The sequence below is a fragment of the Lynx canadensis genome, chromosome A3, assembly GCF_007474595.2.
Source record: "Lynx canadensis isolate LIC74 chromosome A3, mLynCan4.pri.v2, whole genome shotgun sequence".
Classification (NCBI taxonomy): Eukaryota; Metazoa; Chordata; class Mammalia; order Carnivora; family Felidae; genus Lynx; species Lynx canadensis.
The window spans coordinates 86,116,771-86,140,726 of NC_044305.1; the positions used below are offsets into that span (position 1 = coordinate 86,116,771).

At 41.5% G+C, this 23,956-nt stretch overlaps 1 protein-coding gene across 11 annotated transcripts in view; it reads right to left on the reverse strand.

Annotated features, from left to right (window-relative positions):
* Positions 1-23,956, reverse strand: part of AAK1 (AP2 associated kinase 1) — a 173,353-nt gene that overhangs the window by 25,524 nt on the left and 123,873 nt on the right. For 6 of the 11 annotated variants that reach the window (XM_032592658.1, XM_032592659.1, XM_030310754.1 and 3 more), the window contains exons 11-17: positions 22,972-23,126; positions 21,816-22,132; positions 18,276-18,554; positions 13,797-14,029; positions 12,361-12,518; positions 10,292-10,396; positions 4,211-4,306 (exon numbers count right to left, since the gene is read on the reverse strand). In XM_032592658.1, coding sequence (XP_032448549.1) covers positions 4,211-4,306; positions 10,292-10,396; positions 12,361-12,518; positions 13,797-14,029; positions 18,276-18,554; positions 21,816-22,132; positions 22,972-23,126 — 1,343 coding nt within the window. The remainder of the gene's footprint in view (positions 1-4,210; positions 4,307-10,291; positions 10,397-12,360; positions 12,519-13,796; positions 14,030-18,275; positions 18,555-21,815; positions 22,133-22,971; positions 23,127-23,956) is intronic. The other 5 variants (XM_032592657.1, XM_032592660.1, XM_032592663.1 and 2 more) reach the window with 2 other exon arrangements.

The following is a 23,956-nucleotide window of genomic DNA, read 5'->3' on the forward strand; positions in this document are numbered from 1 at the left end:
CAATGGAATGTTATTCAGCCTTCAAAATAAAGGAAATTCTGACATATTCTTCAACATGGATGAACCTTGAGGACATTATGTTAAGTGAAATAAGCCAGTCACAAAAAGACAAATACTGTATGATTCTACCTATATGAGGTATCTAGAGTAGTCAAATTCAGAGAGGAAGAAAGCAGAATGTGGTTGCCAGGGGCTGCAGGAAAGGAGGAAGGAGAGTTACAGGTGGAGAGTTTCAGTTTTGTGAGATTAAACCAGTTCTGTGGATGGATGATGATGGTTGCAAAACAATGTGAAGACTAAATGCCACTGAACTGTCCACTTTAAAATGGTAAATTTTGTGTTATGTGTATTTTACCAGTTTAAAAAAAACAAAAGATTAAATCCTTCAGCCAATTTTCAGAGAAAATTCCCCATTCTCTTCTACTGTATTTTAAATTTGGTACCACCTATAGCTTATCTAACACAAAGAGAAGGAAAAATGAACACACAGCATATGAGCATCAATGAAATACTTTGAGACTCACCAGAGCTAGGCTTCATTTGGCAGCTCTGTGAGCACACAAATGCTCATGGCTGTGATTTTTTTTAATGCCAGATTTTCTAAGAAAATGTGTTTTATGATGCTTTGGAAAACAGAAATGGTCCTAAAAGAAATAAAACCCAAACAAATCCAATTACCCAATGCCCCTTTACCCACAGTTTAATAATCATTATATCAAGGAAGTCTATTTCAATGGCTCTCAGTTGTGCAAAGGTCAAAGGTTATAAAGCAAGTTTAATTTCTGTAAGAGAAAAACATTATTGTCTAAGACTTTTCATAACTAGGACTGCCCCATGGGGAATAAGGGCTCAGAACCAAAGTCTACAACATTTCCTATCTTTATACTAATTTAAAGTTTACAGAGCAATTCCAAATACATGCTTCCATCTGGCCCTCACAAGCCACTCCATGAGGTAGGTTTTAAAATAGTTTTAATTTTGAGGAGAAGAACACAGAGTTTAAGTGATTTGAACAAAATCACCAAGCCACGATGTGGGTAGAGCCCAGGTCTGAAAAGTTCAAGCCCACTTTTGTATTTCCCTAAACCTTAATTTTAGCTTTGCAGTCGAAGGCTTTATTGACCCCCAGACAGGGAGGTTTCACTGGCTGGGGCCTGGGGCCATTAAAAGGAATGTGTGCAGCAGCACAGTCCCAACAGCACCAGTGTCTCACTTTCTCACCCGGAACATGAGATTATTACTTGACAAACCTACCAGTCCGTCTTCTTTGTAGAATCGGAGGAAATTACATGGGAGGGCATTTTAAAAGCATCAAATAAAATGTTAAGTCATTAAAAGGCATAGAGTGGTCAGGAGACGAAGATTTCATGACTCTTTTATCATCAGGAAGGTAGAGTGTGGAGGGAAGCATGTATGCAAAACAAACAGCCCTAAAAGTGTGACTGGTACCCACGGTGGTCTGCAAGTAGTGACAAACTGGGTGTTTTAGGGGGGCAGGAAGAGGGGAGAAAAACTTGCAGTTTGTTGAGGTCCCAGAGCCCTACACTCTAAGGCCTCGCCTCAGACATTTCAAGATGCCAAGGAAGGAGGTAGGGTAATCCCATCCATATCCTATCGATATCCGTGGATTAAAAGGCTACAGAATTGAATGGTGTTACAGGCAGAACATTACAGTACATACATTAATCAGACACAGCTGCAAGACACCATGCTCAGCCCAGATTCTGGGGGGCTCGACAAAGGGCTGGAGGTGAAGAATCTTCTAAACCTAGCTACTGCTTTCACTCCAGGGTTTGTGGGCTGTACCTTCATTTATTCACCCTCCGAGAGTGGGTGAGAGGCCTGGCTGGGAGTTGGCAGAGGCCCAGGTAGAAAACTGTGAAGCCAGTAGTCTGGTGTTTGGGAGTTGGGGACACAAATGGAGAGCAATGGGGCTGCCATAAGCCTTTCAGCCTCAGGTTTTACTTTGTTCATTCATCCAATCTGCAAATATTCATAGAGTACCAATCTACCCGCCAGTGCTGGATCAGACAGCAAGGTCGCTCCCTCAGGACACTGACATCCTGGTGGGGAAAGACAGATAATGGACCAATGAAAACAATGTCATGACAAATGCTATGAAGAAAAAAGCCAGGAAGTGTGACTGAGAGTGCCGTGGGATCACGACAGGCCTGAGAAGATAGCATTTAAGCTGAGACCCAAATGTCAGATGATAAGAAGGAACAGATATAGAGAAAAAGCTTTCCAGGCAGAGTATCAGCACGTGCAAAGGCCCTGAAGTGGGAACAAGCTGAGACTGTTGGAAGAAAGACTAAAGAAAAGAATATTATGAGCTCAGGTTAGAGGGGTGGCCAGAGAGCTAATAAGATTAGTTAGGGCCTTTTAGGTCTTGGTAAAAAGTCTGGATTTTACTCCCAGTGGTATGGAAATTCATGGGAGCACAAAGGAGTGACATATCTAATTTATGTTTTCAGATGAGTCTGGTCTGACAGATCATAAAACAAATAAGATACCCCTGTAATTCTCAATTAGAATATTCCATTAATAGATCTCTTATTAAAATCCAAGATGAGTCATGGCTTAATTGGTATGAAAGTGTATACCAGTATCACTTTAGCAGGAATCTACCAGAAAAAGAGAAATATGGAGGATCAGGAGACAGGAAAGATAACAATGTAGAAGGCAGGATGGCGGCCGGCTACCTATGGTGCCTCCCAGGCTTATCTTTACAACTCATCTCTACAACTGGGAGTTGATATCCTGAGCCACCGCCCATCTGTGCCTGGCTCGTCACCCCGATCCAGAGGGCACCTGTGACAGTTGTGGGGGACAGATACCTGCCTGTGGGCCCTCATCTTCCGGCCTGTGCCAAGAGGTGTCCCTTCCAGCATCTGCAGCCCACGGGCCATCTGGGAAAGAGCAAGGCAAGAGCCTGAGGGGTATCAAAGGGAAAACGCCTCGATAACCCCTTTTCTTTGTCTGATCCCATGACTGCCACGACAGGGAGGAAAAAGAGGCCAGTGGGCTCCAGCCTGAGTTCGCAGCCCATACCTTTCTAGCTTGAAAATGGCTTGTCTAGGTACTGCCCAGCATGCCTGAATGATACAACAGAGAAAAGGACCTCTACTTGATTCCTTCTTCCCTTTCCTTTAACTATCCTATACTGAATCATTTCTCAGCGACCTTAGGTATTTTTGACCTACATCCAGCTCCAGCAAGCTATGAAGTTACACAATACTACTTGATCAAGGCAAGTTTTTGCTTCCCCTAAGGAGGGTCAACAGATTGCCTAAAGAAATAAAAACTGTCATGGTACCCTTGCTGCAGTCTGTCTTAGTACATAGATGATACAAATGTCACAATCATTTCCAATCTTGAATCAATCAAATACCTTTAACATTCTGGGAGAGAAGAAGAACCAAGCAGATCCTATTAGTTTAAAACCAAGAGAACAGGCAAAGGTAAGAATAAGAAGAAAAACTACCAGAAACAAAATGACTGCTAGATGCTTCTAAAGAGTTGGATCTATTCAAAAAGACTGGTAGAGAAAAGAAAGGGTGGCTTCTGTGTCTCACATCATGCTCCCCACCCCCACCCCTAAAAGGATGGGGAAGAGAGTAGGGAGAGAAATCACTGGCAGTCATGAAATGCTAGTATCCAATTGGCAAGTATCCAATTATTGTTTCAAAAGCTATCTCAATCAGAACACACTAACAATTTCTTCCTTTTTTAGACTGCTCACTTAAAAATCAGATATGGTAGACCTAAAGCGATATTCGAACTCATACAGTCCAAATTACTTCACCGATGAAGAGTCAAGTCCAGAAGGTTTTCAGATAGGTGAAGTGCCAGGAAGGGAACCTGGGTCTCCTGACTCATATTCCCTTTAACTTTTATTATGTATTTTTATTTAGAAAATAAAAGCCCATTATAGGAAAATCAGTACCGGCCAGGAAATTATCATATAACCACTATTGGCATTTTGTTCCTTCTATCACATGCTTACGGGTCCCCCTCGACATGTTACAATCATATTAGACTAATGTTCTTTCCAATACACAGGCCCTCCCATTACCAAAAAATATACAATAGAACCTATTAATAGGCCTTGGATTTCACATCCTTTTCATGGACTGTTTAAACAACTCTCAAGAAACCCTGGAACACAAGAATCAACCTGCTTAGGCTCAGAGCAGCTCTGTTTACCTACCTGGTGCATCAGGTACTTGAAGAGGGATAAAAGGATCAGATACACTTAGAAGTGGGAGGCTAGAGTCCACAGTCTGCCCACCCTTCCTTTTTTCAGCTGGAGTGGGTTGGAGGGGAAGAAAGGGTCAAGGAGAGAGAAAAAAAAAAAGAGAAAAGCAGAAAACATCAAGTAAATCTAGATGAATTTAGCATCTATTAACCCAACAGCTCAAATTGCAGAGTAAATCTAAACTTAGAGGCAGAAGAAAGATGGATGAGCGGATATAATCCAGGGGAAAGGCAAAATATGTATGAGATATATAATCCAGTCCTTGCAACATACTCAAAGATGTAATTAATGATAAAACTAGTACTATATTCATACCCCTGAAATTCTACTTCTTCTTTGTGTGGAAGCCTATGGTGGTCTCTTCCAGAATTCCTGTAGCGATTATTATCCGTATCACACATTTTGGCATATAAACAAACACTGCCTGTTTTGTAATCTAGCACATATGTATACATACTTCCAACGTGCCCTTTACCCTCTTGAGGTCATGGTATCACCAAATGTCTAGGCATGCTAGGCAGAAAGACAGAAAGAAACAGAAATAGACTTCCTGCCTGTTGCAAGCCCTAACCTCTGGACTACATCTAACATTTATTGACATTTATTCTGTATCTGGCAAACTCACAGATTTATAGAAATCTATACACCGTATGGGATATCAGGGCTTAAAGGGATCTTAGGATTTTCTAGCACAATTTTCTTCCTTTACAGAAAAGAAAACGAAGCCCAGAAGTTAAAAGACTAGCCAGAGGTCTATCAGCAAACCCAGGATCAGAACACAGGTTTGCTGCTTTCTACTTTACTATTCTTTACGCTGCATTTTAATATTCAGTTTGCTCAGTAATTAAAATCTCTATAGAGTGGTTTTTTTAAAACTTTTTATTTTCAAATAATAATGAAATCATAGGAAATTGCTGTACATAGTGTCCTGGGAACCTTCTTCAACCAGTTTCCTTCCATGGTGAGATCTTTTACAACTGTAGGACAAAATCGCTGACATTGTTACAATATTGTTAACTAATTTTATTCAGTTTTCACATACACTCGTCTGGGTGTGTATAGTTCTTTGCAATTAGACTCTATGTATAGATTAGCATAGGCACCACCACAACGATATAGAATTGTTCCATCAAACAAAAGGACCTCCTTGTTGTTCTCCTTTATAGTCACACACTCCTTATTCCAGTCCCTACCTCTTGGAATTCACTAATCTGTTCTCAATCTCTATAATTTTGTCATTTTGAGAAGGTTATTAAAGTGGGTTTTTAAGTTGCTTTAAAGGTAGATGGAGGAAGACAGGGATAAAATCACTGCTCTTAAAATCTCTAAAAAAATTTTTAAATGAGACAAAATGAAACAAATTAAAAGAAAAAAAAACAAATTATATAACTGGATACATTCATCTTCAAAAAAAGTATATATGTGTAGAAATAAAATTATGGACACAAATATTGTAAAATGTCAGCAATGTTCTCCTCTTGGAGTGGGATTGTGAGTACTTTTATCTTGCTTCTTTGGGCTTTTAGTCATTTTTCCAAAATTACACTAACGAATGTATATAACTTAACAGAAAAATATGTTAAATAAAGAGGCACAATGTCAAGTTCCAGATGTCTGTTGCAACATATGGACACAGTTCATCAACATTTTTGCAGCTTTTACCATAAAAAATGTTTAAAATAACCCTTCTGCCATCCTCCCTGACTTATGAAATTTCCTGTTTATTTCCTTCCTTGTTGATCAGATGGTTTAAAATCAGTGAACAGTCTGAGCTTGGTTAGAAAACTCGTAGAAAATGGTGCTATCCTATATTTCATACAAATGAGGACATATTAATTTCTGGGGTTTAGATATAATTTTCTTTCTTTAAAAATTTTCTTTTAACGTTTATTTATTTTTGAGAGAGAGACAGAGCATGAGCAGGGGAGGGGCAGAGAGACAGGGAGACACAGAATCCAAAGCAGGCTCCAGGCTCTGAGCTGTCAGCACAGAGCCCGACGCGGGGCTCGAACTCACAAACCATGAGATCATGACCTGAGTTGAAGTTGTGTGCTTAACTGACTGAGCCACCCAGGAGCCCCTATAATTTTCCTTCTTGTGTAAAGAATGAAAAGCGTCACAAACACAAAAAGTTTATACCACAGACAAGAAAGAAGGAAAAACACCACATGTTCATGTAAAAAGACTGGATAAGATGAAAAAAATATGAAGATGTTTTATAATGTTTGTAAAAAGCTTAGTGTCACTGATTTACAAAGGTTCTTGAGATATGGTTATGACTACAGCTGCTGGACTGGGCTGTTCGGGTTCAGATCTCTATCCTGTCATTCTCCAGTTGTGACCTTGGGCAGGTCACTTTAATTTCCCATGGGCTGTTTTAAGGGTCACCTGAGATAATGCATAAAAAAGCACTTAACCAGTGGGCTTATTAGCATGTAGCAAGTGCTCAGTACATTTTCGCTGCTGTTACTGTCATAACTCTACTCAAATGTGTTTAAGGTGTTTAAGTCCCTCAAGAAAAATATGGCCATTTATAGACTACAAAGTAAGCATAAAGGGGAAGAAGACGCTACAACAAAAATAAAAACTGTTTTAAAAACAGTTCATACAGGGGCACCTGAGTGGCTCAGTCGGTTGAGCGACCACTTCGGCTCAGGCCAAGATCTTGAGGTTTGTGAGTTTGAGCCCCGTGTCGGGCTCTGTGCTGACAGCTCAGAGCCTGGAGCCTGCTTCTGATTCTGTGTCTACCTCTCTCTCTGCCCCTCCCCCACTCATGCTCTGTCTCAGAAATAAACATTAAAAAAAAATTTAAAAAACCAGTTCATACAGACAAATGAACAACAAAACAAACAACAAAACGTGATAAGTAGGAATCAAAGGCACTGAAACTGGGAGCAGAAGGGAAATGTGTAGGGGCCTCTACCATTAACAGTGGTAAATCCAAGCTCCTATCCTTTGGCAAAAAGTAGCTTTTCATTCATTCAACAATCTGTACGGAACCAAACACTATACTAAATGCTAGGATTCTATAGCAAAGAAGACTTTCCTAAAGCTTACTTATTCCATGACCCCCTTTCTGGGGAAACTATATTCTACCCAGTACCATAGCTGGACATTATTGTGATGCTTTATCCCAAGGACAACAGTCAATGCTTCATACATTTGGTACATTTAGGCAACTGTGTGGCATATCAAACTTTAAGCACTTGAAACCAGATCAAATTATCAGTGCATTTAAAAATCACACAGGCAAGGGGCGCCTGGGTGGCTCAGTCAGTTAAGTGTCCGACTTCAGCTCAGGTCATGATCTCATGGTCCGTGGGTTCAAGCCCCACATCGGGCTCTGTGCTGACAGCTCAGAGCCTGAAGCCTGCTTCAGATTGTGTCTCCCTTTCTCTCTGCCTCTCCCTCTCATGCTCTCTGTCTCTCTCTCTCAAAAATAAATAAACATTAAAAAAAAAAATCACACAGGCAAGAGAACAAAGCTGAAAATGGAAAATAACACAAAGAATTTTAACTATTTAATATTAAAAAGCACATCCCCCAAAGAAGTCCAATGTGATTCCAAAATAATAACATAAGAATATCATCTGAAGGCTTACAGGATACGGTTAAAACTCCAGTTTTTTTCCGATGAGGGAAACACATCTATTAGAAAGCACTCTCAATAATCAGTTTAATCTTCAAAGGTCAGGGTGGGGTAGGCAATTAAAGAGAGGAGAAAAGAGAATATTGAAATATCTGTGGAGAAGTCTTCCTGCAGATTATAATTAGTCTCTCTCCCCACTCTCACGCTGGTTGAAAATCACTGCTATGGTGGGAGAAAAACTCTAAACACTTTTATTATATTTTTAAAAATTTTACTAGATGTTCCTTTTAATACTGGCAAAGCAAACCTAAGAAAAACAGGGATCTGTAATCAAAAAAAATAAAAGTTAAAGAATTAGAAGACAGAAAAACGGTAGATTTTATAAATCTAAGAGCTGTCTCTGAAAGATACTAAAACAGCAAAATCTCTACTAAAGTTACTAAGAAAAAGAGAAACACAAATACATACAATTAAAATTGATGTATACAAATATTATAAAAGGTTTAAATGCACTATCTTATTTTACTTAAAAAAATTTAAACCTGCAGATGATTTTTAAAAAAGATATTAGTAAATTTGCCTCATTCTGTGGCAGGAAACTTGAGAGAGGAACTTCTGGAGCCAGAGGGTTGGTGTCCCAGCTCTGCCACGTCCTAGCTCTGTGACCCTGGAAAAGAGACTAGACTGTGCTCAGTTACCTCACCTGTGACTAATGTAGAGATGTGTTGAGGGTCAGAAGAGATAATAGGGTTGTTGAGAGGGTCAGATGAGATGATACTTGTGTAGGACAAATGACAGGCTGGGGAAAATGTTTACAATATAGGACATAGGAAGAGCTCTTACAAATTAATAAGAACAAAATGAACACAGGACCCCCCCCCCCCAAAAAAAAAGAAGAGAAAAAAAGGCAAAGGACATGAACAATACATATCCCAGAAGAAATAAAAATGGCCAGTAGATACTGTCCTCTGTGTACAGCCTCTGAACTGGGCTGGGTGAGGAAATGGCAGAAAAATTACTCTCATTCACTATTGATCAAAATAAAATTTGTACAGCGTTCCCAGAGGCCAATTTAAAAGCAGGTACCAAAGCCTTAAAAGACACATATCTTCTGACTGAATAAATAAACTCCTACAAGTTATCTTAAAGAAACTGTAAAGGATATTATGTAATGACAGCCAAAGTTCCAATAAGAAATGTATACATGAAGTTAGAAAAACTACTGCACACCTAAAGAAAGCAGGAAGAAAGAAAGAATATATAAGGTTAAAATCAGAAATTAATCCATACAACTAAAATGATCAATTTCAGAAGTATATCACATTCCATATGTACACAGAATATATATATACACATATACATATATACATACATATGTACGTACATACATATATATATATACATACATATACATATATATACACACACATACACTCAAAACCTCACACCTGCCGCTGAGGGAAATATAATAGTAAAACACTGAAAGCAAATTAATGTTTAAAAAAGAGGTTACTTGGTTAAATACATTAGGACAAATGCATATGAAGCAATTTAATGCAGATCTTTTTAAAATTTAAGAGCTTCTTTAATGATGTGGGAAATGTGCCAGATTTAGTAAGTGAGAAAATTTGGTTTTAAAATAGGACGATAAAGATGTACATTAGAGTCTTAAGCTGAGGTTAAAAACTGTGTACAAAATTGTGGTCATGTATTTTCATGAAGGAGAAGATCTATAACTTTCATTAGATTCACAAGATATCTGTGACCCTAAAAATGTCAAATGCCACTAACAGGAACCAAAATGGTATCCCTGAGCTGTTTCTCAGTGGTGAGATTATGGGCATTTTAACTTTCTTCCCTATGCTTTTCTATAAATATTGCTTTTATATAATAAATATGTATCATTTTTTTAATTTTTAAGAAATGTTAATCGAAGTATAGTTTACTATGTATAATTTCTGTTAATAAAGGAGAAAATTAATTTTTTACTATTGCTTCTTTAATTTAAAAAAGGCCTAATTTTTTAAAAAAGGTATCTCCCTCTCCCCATAAACACATACACATGCACAAAAACACAGCTCAGTAGAGTCTTGGATACAGGATAGAACATCTAATTCTTAGAATTCTTCAAGTCATTCCACAGAACCTAAATAACTAACCTAAAAGAGATTAACAGAATGATGTTCTTAAATTTAGAAATATTTGCTTAAAGTATGTATGTGAACCAAAGAGAACCATTTGCTTAAAGTATTATGTGAACCAAAGAGAATCATTTGAATTCAAGTGATTCCAGATTTTTTTTCCCCCGATCTTTAATATTGGAAATCTTCTGAATAAAAGAAAACATAAGTTAACACCAAGATTTGGGGCTCACTGGTGTGCCAGAGTTATCTGTGGAGGTTAACAACGGTAAGCCCTGTGTTTCACACGTTTGCTATACTAACCTGTTCCAGCAGAAAATGAGGGAGTGGCAAAGGCATCACCTTGAGTTGGTTGAAAGCCTGGGATCAAACTCTCAGCTGAGCCTCCAAGCTTCTCAGGATGTTTGCCTGGAGAGACAAAATACCACTCAGTTCATTCCAGCAAAATCCCATGATGTGCACATACATGCAGGAGATGAAGGGCACCTTCTGAAGTGACTTCTAGACTTTTTTTTACTGCATTATGGCAACACCTCAGCTATTCAAAGGTCTCTGTCTAGTCACTGCAATAACGGAGACAACAGTGAGAAAAGGAGGGAAGTTTTAAGAATCAAAGATTGCACATTGGTTTTGCAAGGCAAAAAAGAGTTCTGGAGATTGGATGCACGACAGTGAGTATGTAACTAACACTACTGAACTGTACAGTTAACAATGGTTAAGAAGCTAATGTTTATGTTATGTATATTTATCATCACTAAAAATTTTTTCAAATAAATAAGTAAAAAGCCACAAAAGAGATGGCTGGAGCGAAAGCCCGAAGGTTCAAGCACCTTACTCAGAGCAGGATGCCTCCAGTCCTTATTCCAAATCCATTTATTTTTATGTAATTCTAATGAGTTTGCCAATCTGTTTTCTGTGGTGGAAACATTTCAGGAGTGGACATGAGAAGGGGGCGTGGGGGAAACGGTGGGACTGAGACGTCACAAGGGACAGGAACAATGGTAGCAGTTCAATGTGACAGAAGAGAGACAGGAAATTATTAAAAATAGACACAAGAATTTTAAAACCTAGGAGTCTCTTTTTTTTAATGTTTACTTATTTTGAGAGAGAGAGAGAGAGAAAGAGAGAGAGCATGAGCGGGGGAAGGTCAGAGAGAGAGGGAAACACAGAATCTGAAGGTTCCAGGCTCTGAGCTGTCAGCACAGAGCCTGACATAGGGCTCGAACCCACAAACCACGAGATCATCACCTGAGCCGAGGTCGGATGGTTAACCAACTGAGCCACCCAGGCAGCCCTAAGTTTGGCAGTCTTTTAATCAAGTGCAAAAATACTAGAGTTTTCAATAGCCCATGAAGGTATTTCTGTTATTCTAGAACAATAACTGGCATACATAACAATGAAATAATTTGACAATGAGTTAGTTGACTGTCAGAGTTAAATCCTATACCCTATCTTTGGCTTAAAAGGATAAGAAGGCGCACATGGATGGCTCAGTTGGTTAAGCATCCAACTTTGGCTCAGGCCATGATCTCACCGTTCATGAGTTTGAGCCCCACATGGGACCGTCTGCTGTCAGCTCAGAGCACACATCAGATCCCCCCTCTCTGTCCCTCTCCTACTTGTGCATGCATTTGTGTGTGTGCTCTCAACCCAAAAATAAATAAATAAACTACAAAAAAATAAATAAATAAAAGGATAAGAAAGTAATACAAATTTTTAAAAGATATCTATAAAATAATAGCTAAAGTTAAAATGTCTGGTCAAAGTCCGTTATCATTCACTCGGTTCTGATCATTCCTTTACCCTGTGCTCTTGTCTAATGCTGAGGTACTCTTCTCGAAGGATTTTCCCAACGTGCTGTGGTTTTCCCAAAGTGCATGTTGCATGCCTGTGTGTGTATCTGTGTCCTGCCTTCCAAAACAGACTGTGGGTTTTTGAGAGTAGAAATGGTGCCTTCTATTCATTTGATTGCCTTTTCGCAGTCAGAATTCTAATCATGGTGAGAGATTCAATGTTCACGTGAGGGCAGCACACTCTCCTGGGTGAGCAGTAACAACTTTCTGTGACAATAAACACACATAGGACGAGAAACCCATCACACTTGTCTGAGGAGTGACCGTGCTTGACACTACCATCCTGAGCTCTGCTACCAAATCCTTCCTAAAAGAGTCCCACTCTCCGTGCCCCTGCCTGCAACAGGCCAGGAGTTCCTGAGGATGGAAAGACGTCAGTGCCCTGGTAAACATACCAGTTTGCACACGTACTTCGAAATCAAGCCTTTGAGGGAAAGAAAGAGCCAACCCTCCATTTTCACAGGCATGCCCCTCTGGAGCTAGGGTTTTAAGAATCACAGAAAGACACCAATCGCTCACCTTCCCCCAGCTTGGCAAAGTCCTTGTTCAGTAGTTCTTCAGCGGTGAGTTTGGAGAAATTGTCGTCATCGAAGGGATTCCACGTAGAACCTTCTGAAGCATTATAAACATTTTGCTGGGAGGTCCGAGGAGAGCCTGATGGAGTGGTGGTTGCAGACCTAGGTAGGTTCCCACCCCCACGAAATGAAAAAGTTGAAAAAGGGTCAATCTGCTTTCTCTGTTTGAGATCAATTTGTTTTCTAGGTCCAACCATTATTAGCAAGCGCTTTCTCCAGCAATCGGACACTTTCCACAGATACTTTTCTCACTGTGTGAAATGAATATCTCCCGTTCCTTCATGATCATTTATCTCCCACTACTTCTTTCATCTCTTGCTTAGATTTTTGGTCTCATCTGCAAGTCCTTTCAATCCAGAATCCCAAAGCAACCTGTTCTTAGGCTTGTGCCTCCTATGGCACCCACTGTAACATCCACAATAACTGACCCCAGAGGGGCCAGGACTGGTGTCTTTTCAGGTGCCTCCCATCTGTCAGGATCTAGCCCACAGAGAATGAAGGGCCACCGTGAGTGGTCATCATCACAGTTAAAGGGAAACAAAGATAGTTATCACTATCTTGTGGTATCATTACCTAATTTTCTTCTAAAGTCTCTCTTGAGACTTTGCATTTAATTAATGACTTAAAGATTTTTAACATTAGAGTACATGATTCCAAGAAAGCTGAGGGTCTGAAATTGCATTTACCTAGCGAGCACTCATTGCTATCTACTTTATTTCAGGCACAAAGCCAGTCACTGGATTTACAAAGGTTAAGACATGGTCCTTGTCTTAGAGGAATTTACAGGCTAGATCAGCTGGATATACAAACAAATAATGATGATACAATGTGATGCATGCTCAAAAAAGGTTGAGACAAGCTTATATATGATACCAAAGGCTGAAAGAAAAGGTCATCTCTGCATGGATCTTGATGAAAAAAATAAGCATTTCCAGGTGGACAAGGAGGGTAGTGGCAGTCTGGGGAGAGGGCACAGGATGAACAAAGTGCTCGCGATGATGGAGAGTGACAAGTCCACCAATGTGATACAACAGCCTTTGGTCTGTTAACCAATGAGTTCAGATATAACCCACAGGCAATGGGGAGCCAAATGAGAGATTTTCAGCATGGAGATTTGATCAGACTACAAGTTTAAAAAATACTCTGTGGAACATGAAATGGGTGAGAGAATAGAAACAGTCAAGCAAATGTGAAATTATTCCTTAAGATCAGTATGGTCTACGTACTACAGGCAAATTCAGTTTCTTAACAAACACAGACACCTACCATTATATGTACATCTACACACATCGACACGCAGATGCCAAGAATTACACAGCCCTGGCACACAGCAGCCCTGGCCCACAGCAGTAAGAAAGATAAAGAGGAAGCACCGCATACTTGGACTTATTGAGGCTGGCCTCAGCTGCAGCTGCCTGGAGCAGCTGGGTTGATTTGCTGGCAGGGACCCCGAAGACCGCACTATGGGTTACGTCACTGAGAATCCGCCTGTGCCCAGCACGCTGGGTCTTGGGGGATGATGGAGGAGTGAGAGATCCAAGTTTCTGTCCCTGGACGGCAGGAGGTGGGGTTGTTTGAACCTTTGGCTGTTGTCTTACTGGGGCTTGAATCTGCTAGGAAGAAAAATGACAAGTGTTCCCCACCCCCACCCCCAAAAAGTGGGGGGGGGGGGGGGAAGAAAAACAAATAAACAGACAAGCATAATAAAAAATGCTACATGAGAGCTACTATGGGATTCAAATGGCTGAATTTACCAATAACACCCAGAAAGAAAGAAACCCAGTTTTTGACAATCTGAGCTTTAACTCTGGGACTGATACCAACATGCTATTTATCTGATGCTTCTATGTAAATTTCAGCGTTCATCAGCAATGTTATCCAGACTAATCATGCATACAGTCCAGAGCATAAGACTGCAGAAGCTATTTCTAACTCCAAAAATCGAGAATGTATCCTACAGGACCACTTTCAGCTTCCAAGGTCACAAAGGAACTCATTCAGAATGCCTCCAAAGAGCATGCATGTTTTAAACAATCTACCACCACGGTCAGAAGTCAATGACGGCACACCCCCCGCTAAAACACATTTGAGCTGAATAATTCCTGCTAAGAGACCCCCGACTCTGATATAGCTCAGACTACTGGTTAGGAATAAGTTAGGATTCCACTGTGATTCATAAATGGTAGTGCTTTTTTTGTTCATTTTGTTCTTAAGCCTCTTTATTTCATTGATAAGGTGGGTCTACACGATTCTATTTCTGTGCCTCCCCTGAGAAAATGTGTACAGCATCGGGGTAGTGGGGTTAACCTGTTCCACCTTTCAGTTTGGAAAAGGCACTGAAGAACCAGGTAGATAATATTAGTAAGAAATAAAAAATTTGAAAAGCGCTTGATGATAACTGATCTAATAACACAAGGAGTCTTGAGATTTGGGCCATTTTCAGGAGGCAGAACAAACTATCCCCACAGAAAAGCCAATAGGAACATCTTTGTGGCCACTTGGTTACACTTGAAGCCTAAGTCACAATCTACAAAGTGCTATTATCAATAAGAGGAACAAAAAATAGTATTAACAAGGCCACCTAACCCTTTAATTTTGTCAGTCCAGAGACAGAATTATTTAGAATCTTGAAGGCCCCAGGTATTTCACTATCGCTTCCCTCTGGTCCCTCATCTCAGATTAAGATGCCCCGTCCATGCTATAGCTCAGTTTTCACATTCTGTGTCTTCGAAGGTAGGTCCTGAGAGAGAAAGGGAACCAGAGGGTCCAGCTACTTGGGTCAGGATGCTGAGCAGCCTGGGACTTTCTGTCCTTATATTGATTCAGAGTCTGAATTTTACTGAGGTAGGTGATGTGCACGTTTGAGTACACAATCACCCACCAATTGAATGGATGACAATATAAAGCTCAAACATCAGTCAAACGAAGGTCAGAGGGTAAAGCAGCTGAGGCACCTCTGAGGGAGAAGCAGAATGCCCTGTAAAGACCAGAGCTCTGGCTCCAAAACTTCCTTCAGGGGTTCAGGATGTGCCTGCAACAGCCAACCTTAAGCCAGTACCCATGGAGACCAGAATGGCTTTACAAACAGAACTGGATTAGCTTATTTTTTGGAGGTTAAGATAATTCATTACTTTGAGAAAGGTATACTTAACTGTTGAGTCTCTTTATTTTGAAGAGTCCAGACTCCCTGGAGAACACTGTCCCTTCCTCTTACCTATCCCTGTATGCAGCACACTGAAGAACAGAGCTTCTATCGTCAGGACACCTTACCTATCACAGCAATCTATGAATACAAAATGACTCCAACCCATTCAGCTACTCCTCCCAACAACCATGTCAGGCAGACAGGTTTTTTTTTTTTTGTTTTATTTTGTTTTTTAATTTTAGAGAGTGCACAAGTGAGTGGGGGCGGGGGGGGAGGGGGGAGAGGGGGAGAGAGAGAGAGAGAGAGAGAGAGAGAGAGAGAGAGAGAGAGAGAATCCTAAGCAGGCTCCACGCTCAGCACAGAGCCCAACACGGGGCTCAATCCCAGCTGCTCAGGAGCAACTGACTGAGCCACCCAAGCACTCCCAGGCAGAAAGTTTTATTGCCATTTCAAATCTAAGAATGTGAGAGTCAAAGGGACCTTGGAGAGCACAGATTCCAACTCCCACACTTCAAAGGAACCAAGACCAAGGCACCCTAAGGCTATGTGCTTGCTTGTTCAAGGTCACAGGGTCACCTGGGGACAGAATCCTTGTCTCCTTACTAGGCTCAGGACTTTTTTCTTCACCATCATGTCTCCGCCAAAGATTAGGAAGCGGGAGGAGGAACACACAAACCACGGTGGAAGGGGAAGTAAAGCAGACTCAGACTCAGATGTCGGTCTTGCTAAAGATTTTTTTAAAGAACAAAATATGTAATTATACAAGGAGTACAGTCAGATCTAGGAACGCAAGAATATATACAAAAGGGGGAAAAACACTCCGACTTCCATTCCACAATTAGTACTGTATTCTAATACAACTCTTCTTATCTTCTTGGTATCTTATATTTAAGTCTCTTGTCAAGTACATACTTTCCCCACAATCTCAACATTACCTCATGAGTGCATTCATACTGTTGTACAGACTTTATAACCATGATTTTTAATGGCTGCACAGTTGGGTTCTTGAACAATTAGGTGACTTTCATTCTTTTGGCCATTACTAATAAGACTGCAATAAAGTATCTCCGGTAGGCTGCCATTTTCCCTTTGCAGATTATTGCTTTAAGGTGGCTGCAGGGTATCTTTTACATGCACTCACTTGCTTCTCCAGGGAAGTCCTGCCAAGGGTCACTGGAGAAAGGCAAATTTGGGAAGCTCTCTGGCTCCTGGCTAGAAGCATGCTCTGCTCCCGTTCCTTCTTCGTCCCCTCAACAGAATACTCTCAAGCCAAGTGCTCAAAGTATGTTTTCAGCCAAGGAACATGGAGAAGGTTCATAATTTCATTCCCAAAAGAGGGACAGTAAGGGGGAACCTTATAAGAAGTGTAGTCAATGGCTGTTGATCATTTCATCCCCCTGGATGAGCATCTTTGTTATTATCCTTGAACGCAGATCAGGATTCTTTGGTTCCTTCCCTTGCTCTGCTGTTGTCAGTCTGTGTGTCTTGAGTAATCCCTTGCTGGCCTGGGCCTAGTTTCCAATTCCATTAAACAAGGGGATTAGACTAGACAATTAATATCTCAACTACCTACATCATATAATAATTTTTTAAAAATGCTTTTTCCATTAACAAAAGGAACTTTAGGTCTTGTTAAAAACACAGAGAGTGGCTGTCTACCACACGCCTGCAGGAAGACTGTGCTGTTTTAGAAACGAAGGTGTAAAGACACCGAATACACACTTAGCTGACGCTCAAAGAAGACAATCTATTTACGGTACTGCTTCCTTTTGAAGGAATAAAGGTTTTTTTGGTTTGAGATGGGCGACAAGACTCTATTAGAAACCAATCCTCAGAAAGATGACTTCTTACTTTTCTTTCATTTGTCTAGTAGTTGGACTTCCCTGGGAATAAGAGAGTAGCCGTGATACTCTATTGGCTGGATACATAAAGTGCCTTTTTTCTATCACCATGATATTTTCTTCACTGTTACTCAGAAATATGTGGGTACAGAATTAAGAGCACTTAGTAGAGGCCAAACACCATGTGCCTGAGAATGCCGAAGCTGTACAGATCAATCAGGAGAGGAGGCAGGGGTTCTGATGCTGTAGTCAGGCAGTCTCTAGAAGTGGACATGCCCAGTTTCTAGCATGACAAGGCAGCTCAAACAGTACTCAGATGCCTAGAGACCCAGAGGGTTAGGCCGCGGTCAACAGTCCCAGCAAGGAGGCCCCCGAAGGCGGCTGCACAGTAGACTTCAATGAGGTGGCTGGTAATGTCATCCAAGACAAAGACTAAATAAAGCACCCTCAGGACTCAGGGTAAAGCTGGGAGCCCACACCAACCTCCAGAGATTGAAAAGGTCACGATGGCCAAACTGGCCCTCGAAGGGAAAGGGGTTAGCTCTAATCCTACCCAGGTCCTTGACTGCTCATCAGTGGCACTGATAGAGACAACATGCAACTCTTTCTGCCAGTCTAATTTTAGAATTACAAATAAAAATGTTCACTTCATCAGTGGCCTAGGATCATCTTTTTTAGAACCTCTATCTTCTACAGAATACTTCATCATGACCTGGGAAAATATCAAGAAAAAAAAATCAAATATTTGAACTATAAGAATGGGGAAGAGGCCCAGCCTAAACAGGGGCCCTGCCCCAGCCCCCCGCCGGGTTTCCACCTTCTCGCCCGCCCTCACTGTGTGCTCTTCTGCTCTGAGCCCTGGCTGGCTCTTACCGCTGGCTCCTGGGCCGGTGGTGGCTGTGGGGCTGCGGCCGGCTGTGTCTGGGGCTGCTGTGCTGCTGCCACAGCACTCTTCTGCTGCAAGGCGGCCTGCTGAGTCAGCAGCTGCTGCTGATGCAGGGTCGTGGCCAGCTGCTGCTGCTGCTGCTGCTGCTGCTGCTGCTGTTGTTGCTGGTAGAAGTTCTGTATCAGCTGCTGTTGAGAGCCTCCTTGGGACACCACAGGGAACTGGGCAATTGCTGGTTGCTGGGCTGCTGGGTGTACTGCCTGAAACTAAGCAGGGGGAGCGGCAAGAAAGCGGGAGGTGAAGAAAGCCTGTCTCTGAAAATGTTCCACAAGACACAAATGTCTCAGTCACAACTAAGCCCAGTCCGAGGCCAAAGGCAAGGGTGGGCAGAAGTCTTTTAGCTTGGCCTGACAACTCACGAGGGGAACCTTGGGGCACCACAATGGACCCGGCGGCACCTTCCACTGCCAGGCTGCATCCACTGCACGGTGCTGCCTCCTGCACTGCACACTGGCTTCCGGGTGGGTTTCTACGGCGAGCCTGAGGGCTTGCATTTGACTGGGCAGCTTGTGACTCCCCATGCTGGAGTGTAACAGAAGCTAATAAATCATCTCCCAATCACAGAGGTAATCCCGCTTATAAAGGGATTTGGGAGCAGCCACGATCAAAATGCTTCATGAACAGGATGAAGCAGTGATGACACTGAAAAGAATGACCTAAATCCTAGTCCAGCTAATAGAGTCCTTCCAAGCCCTTCTGAAAATTATGTCCCAACGGCTCTATCTTACTAACTCTTCCACCTTTAAACATTCAAAATGTTCAGTACACTCTACCGCACTTACGGATATTTGATCTCACACTGATAACTAATTGTTTCAAGTTATATTCTCCCTGCCTCAGGATACAGATACTTCTTAATTTTTTTTTTTTTCAACGTTTATTTATTTTTGGGACAGAGAGAGACAGAGCATGAACGGGGGAGGGGCAGAGAGAGAGGGAGACACAGAATGGGAAACAGGCTCCAGGCTCTGAGCCGTCAGCCCAGAGCCCGACGCGGGGCTCGAACTCACGGACCGCGAGATCGTGACCTGGCTGAAGTCGGACGCTTAACCGACTGCGCCACCCAGGCGCCCCAGGATACAGATACTTCTTATCCATCCCTCTACTCTGCACTGCTAAGCACTGTGTGCTACACACACACACACACACACACACACACACACACACACACACAGAGTAAGCATACACGCACAGAGGTCAAACAAGGTCCTACTGGTTAACAAAAGTCAAGATCTTGTCTTTGAACTTCCCAAACACTGTTACTTAGTTGTAGAGTTAACTGAGAGGACACTGTTTGCCTCCTGGGGCAAAGGTAAAGGGTTAGCAAAGAAGCTGATGTCAATAAATAGCTGCCTGTTTATAACTGCAAAATGCTGGAAACAACCAAATGTTTATCAACAGGGGACTGGTTGAATAAACCATGCTATGTGTCTTTAAAAGGGAATATTCTTAAGTTGTAAACAGGAATGAGGGCTCTCTCTCTCTCTTTTACGGGATGGAGTGGACAGAATTCTGTAGATTTAACTTTGAAATTCTGTTACTGTTTTATATTTTAATGAAACAAAATTAAACCAAAATTCAGCAATAACTATAAATCAAAAGCAAAATGAAACAAATAAACCTGTGTATCGAATTTATAGCCAAACTCTGCAGAAAATAATGAGCTAAACATTCTAAGAATGAAAAAGGCAAAGAAATCTTAATACCATGGATTCATGGTGTATATTCTATTAACAGAACAAAACGAACAAAATACATTTCCCAAGTATCCACTGAAAAGGCTTAAAAACAATAACCAACCTATTAGCAAATGAATATCTTTAGTAACAAGACTGTGGTCTCTAAATACGATTTCCATTAAAAGGAAATGGAGCTCCTTCAGAGAAATCCAGGTCGAGGTCAAGGGCAGAGTGACCCTGGAAGGGCTTGTTACACTAAATAGCAAGGAAACCATTAAAGACGGCTGGGTCACCACCAAAGGACCCAAGAGTCAATCTGAAAAGACTTCCACTGGCCAAAGCTGGGGCAATTCAAGCATCAAAATAAAATGTTTAAAATGGCAATGCATGGAAATGTATCAAATATGTTAAAATCCCTAAGTTCATGACGATGCTAAAACAGAACAGAAACCTCTTTGTTCACCATCAGATGACACTAGGAACAAACCCATTCTGAAAACTGGTAAACACGGGGGAAAAGAATCAAGCATTTTTTCTACCTTTTCTGTATAAACAGTACTTCAGGGTCATCAAGTAGTTGAGAAAAATTCTTCACAGAAAAATTCCAGCCCCTCAGGGAAGAGGGGGAAGGTTAGCATACCACCATGTTGCCGTCCCTAAGGAGTTAATGGACTTAGGAAATGATCAGCAGTGGCTGCTAAACTGATCAGGGGCATTAAATGAATGGATCAGACAGACACCAAACTCCCTGACTGATCTTAATATTAATAAAAGAGAAGACAACCAGACTTTATACGCCTCCTGATGTGATACAACCAGAAGAACAAAGAATGAGTCAACTGAATCAAAATATGGAGCAAGCCTCAAAAAATTACCAGTTTACACAGAGGATGGAGGAACATATTAAGTGACCACACAGATGCATCAGCCAAATCCAGAGATGGAAAATACTACAGGACAAATGACCCAGTTTCTTCAAAAAACTGAATGGCAGAGGGGGGAAAAAAAGAGGGAGGGAGATGGCATATGTGAATAAAAGGAGACTTAAAAGATACGTCAATTATTATAAAATGAATATGTTCATAGTAAAAAAAATGTAGAAAAGATATATGAAAAGATAATGATAGAAAAAAGATATATCACAACTAAATATAACATGTGGTGGACCTTGTTTGGATCCTGAGTCTAACAAGCCAACTTAAATCATGAGACATCAGGAAGAGTTAAATGTTACTAGATATTTTATAATAAGAAGAAATTATTTTAGTATGGTAACGATGCAGTTGTATTCGAAAAAGAAGAGAGAAGAGTCCTTAAAAAAATATTTCCCTTGAGGGGCACCTGGGTGGCTCAGCCAGTTAAGTGTCAGACTTCGGCTCAGGTCATGGTCTCGAGGTTTGTGAGTTCGAGCCCCACATCAGGCTCTGTGTTGACAGTGCAGAGCCTGCTTTGGATCCTCTGTCTCCCTCTCTCTCTGCCCCTTCCTGCTCATGCTCTTTTGCTTGTGCACTCTCTCTCTCTCTCTCTCTCTCTCTCTCTCTCTCTCTCAAGAAATATCTCCCTTGCTGAGGTTCCTCCATCCAGGTGAAGAGAAAGGGGTGTGAGTGTCCCAGTGACGGCTCCACTACTCAGTGTTTTCTAGTATTTACCTCTGGGAGAAGCAATGATGTCACGTCTAGTGGCTCTCTGCCTTCCCAGGGCTTCTCAAGGAAGATGCCTGTACCTACTGCGCCTTTTCGCAGCACTGTCTCAGATATGCCAAGCAAAAGAAGACTGTGAACAGCTTACCTGTTGAGCCTGCTGAGCCTGCTGCTGCTGCTGCTGCTGCTGCTGGTAAAACGTGCCTGCAGGCTGCTGGGAAGATGGCGGTGGCTGCTGCTGCTGTGGCTGTGGCTGCTGTTGCTGCTTGAGGAAGAGTTGCTGCTGGTGCTGGGGGGTGGCCTGGGCTGGAGTGGGCAGAGCCTGGGCTGGAGTGGGAGGCGTCTGCTGTGGGGTGGGTGGAGCCTGTGGCTGCTTGGGCTGAGACTGCGGTAGAGGCTGGCTGGGTTGGGGCTGGGTTTTGGGTTGGGGAACACTGGCTAAAAGGCCAGGCTGATTGCTGGATCCTGTAATGAGAATAAACTCCATATAAAGGCCTAAAATTCTTCCAGACAAAAACGGCTTGCTTTCTCTCTTGGCAAAGCAATAAAGAGGGGGGTGATAAGTGGACCAACAGCCCCAAGATCCACGTGCTCCTGTCTTCGCACTTCTTCTCGCTAAACTATGTGCTTCGTATTTTTCAAAACAAGGTTCAGTAAGATGCCCCTGCACACAAACATGATCTTTGCACTTACTGGCATTCTTTAGGACAAAAGCATTCTTTGATGTTTTACATGTAAGTTATGCAACCCCAGTCTAGATGCCTGGCTATAAGCAGATAACTACCAAATTCATCAAAAACAGCTTCCTAATAGGGGAAGTAACGACTAAGTTCAGTTACTTGATAATTTAGATCCTCTAAACTAAGTTATCTTATTAGAACCAGAATATCAAAACAGAGTGGTAACAGATACTTTAAGAGACAGAACATTAAAGAAACAATTCCTCTGTCAAAAAGAGGAGGGTCTTGTTTCTTTAAAAGCAAAGAGAAATATAGGAAATAAAAAGGAAGGCATGTGATGAATGGACCAAGCCACAAAATGAGGACCAAGACCAGAAAAAATGAGTTATCAGGCTTCAGTGGTCATGAAGGTCCCCCACAAAATTCAGTGAGAGGATTCTCCTTTGGACAACCACTTGCCATATAATTTCAATGGGAGTTCACCTCTTGTTCCTGAAGGCAAACCATTATTTCTTTTGTGCCTCTGAATTCCATTCCTGAAGCAAAAGTAGGCTTCCCAAGACTTGTGTAATGTCCAGGATAACAAAGAGGTATACCAAATTTCAAACCAACCTAGTTACTGACCTGCAACCTGGGGCAGGGGCTGAACTGTGGCCCTCTTTCGAGGTGTCAAAGCTGGCTGGATGGGAAGGATTCCTGGGTTTGGCTGAGTCTGCCCAGCCTTAGGCCTCTGACGTGGTGCAATTGAAGTCTCTGTTGTGGGAATGGGATCTGTCAGTCTAGGAAAGGAAAGGGGAGAAAACAGATTCATGTTAAAGTGTGGGAAGGTGGGGAGGGGTAGACAGAGTACTTGATAGATTGATTGGCTTTCCCATCCACACCTATCCAAATCTTCCAGATCTGCTTAATCGACATCTGCCAAAGGGTGCTCCACCGGGTATTATGTGCTACAAGATGTTATGAAGAAAGGTTTGGTGGGAAATAAGTTTTAACACACTGTTCAAAATATACCAAGCAGACTTCTTTCCAGAAGAACTTTTCACCTGTGAATGTGTATGCAGAACTTCGAAGACAGCACTATACAGAATACAATGTTTCTCTAGCTAATCTGACCTTGGGACCCTTCTAATACCATGTCAAAATAGTCTCTCTACAATAAAAAGCATGCAAATGAGTGAATCCAATAAGGCAACTAAAAGGAATAAGTAAATAGTTTAAGATAAAGGATTTGGGGAATATGACACATATCTATTTCCTCCAATACACATGTTCTTCTTTCCAGGGTAATAAAATGCTTAGCTCTTGTACACATTAAATTTATACAATGTTATACGTCAAATATATTTCAATTAAAATTTTTTTTAGCTGGGCACCGGGCCACAGAGTAAAAACCACATTGCCTAGCCTCTCTTATAATCAGGTGTGGCCAATGCATCTAAGTTTTGGCCCTACATGGGAAACCAGATTGTTATATGATAATTTCTAGAAACCTTAAGAAATAAGTAGTGTATGCCATTTGTCTCTCTTCTTCTTTGGCTATTCCTTCATCCTGTTGCTTGGAGCAGGGATGCTACCATCTTGGTCTGTGAGGTCACAGCCACAATCATAG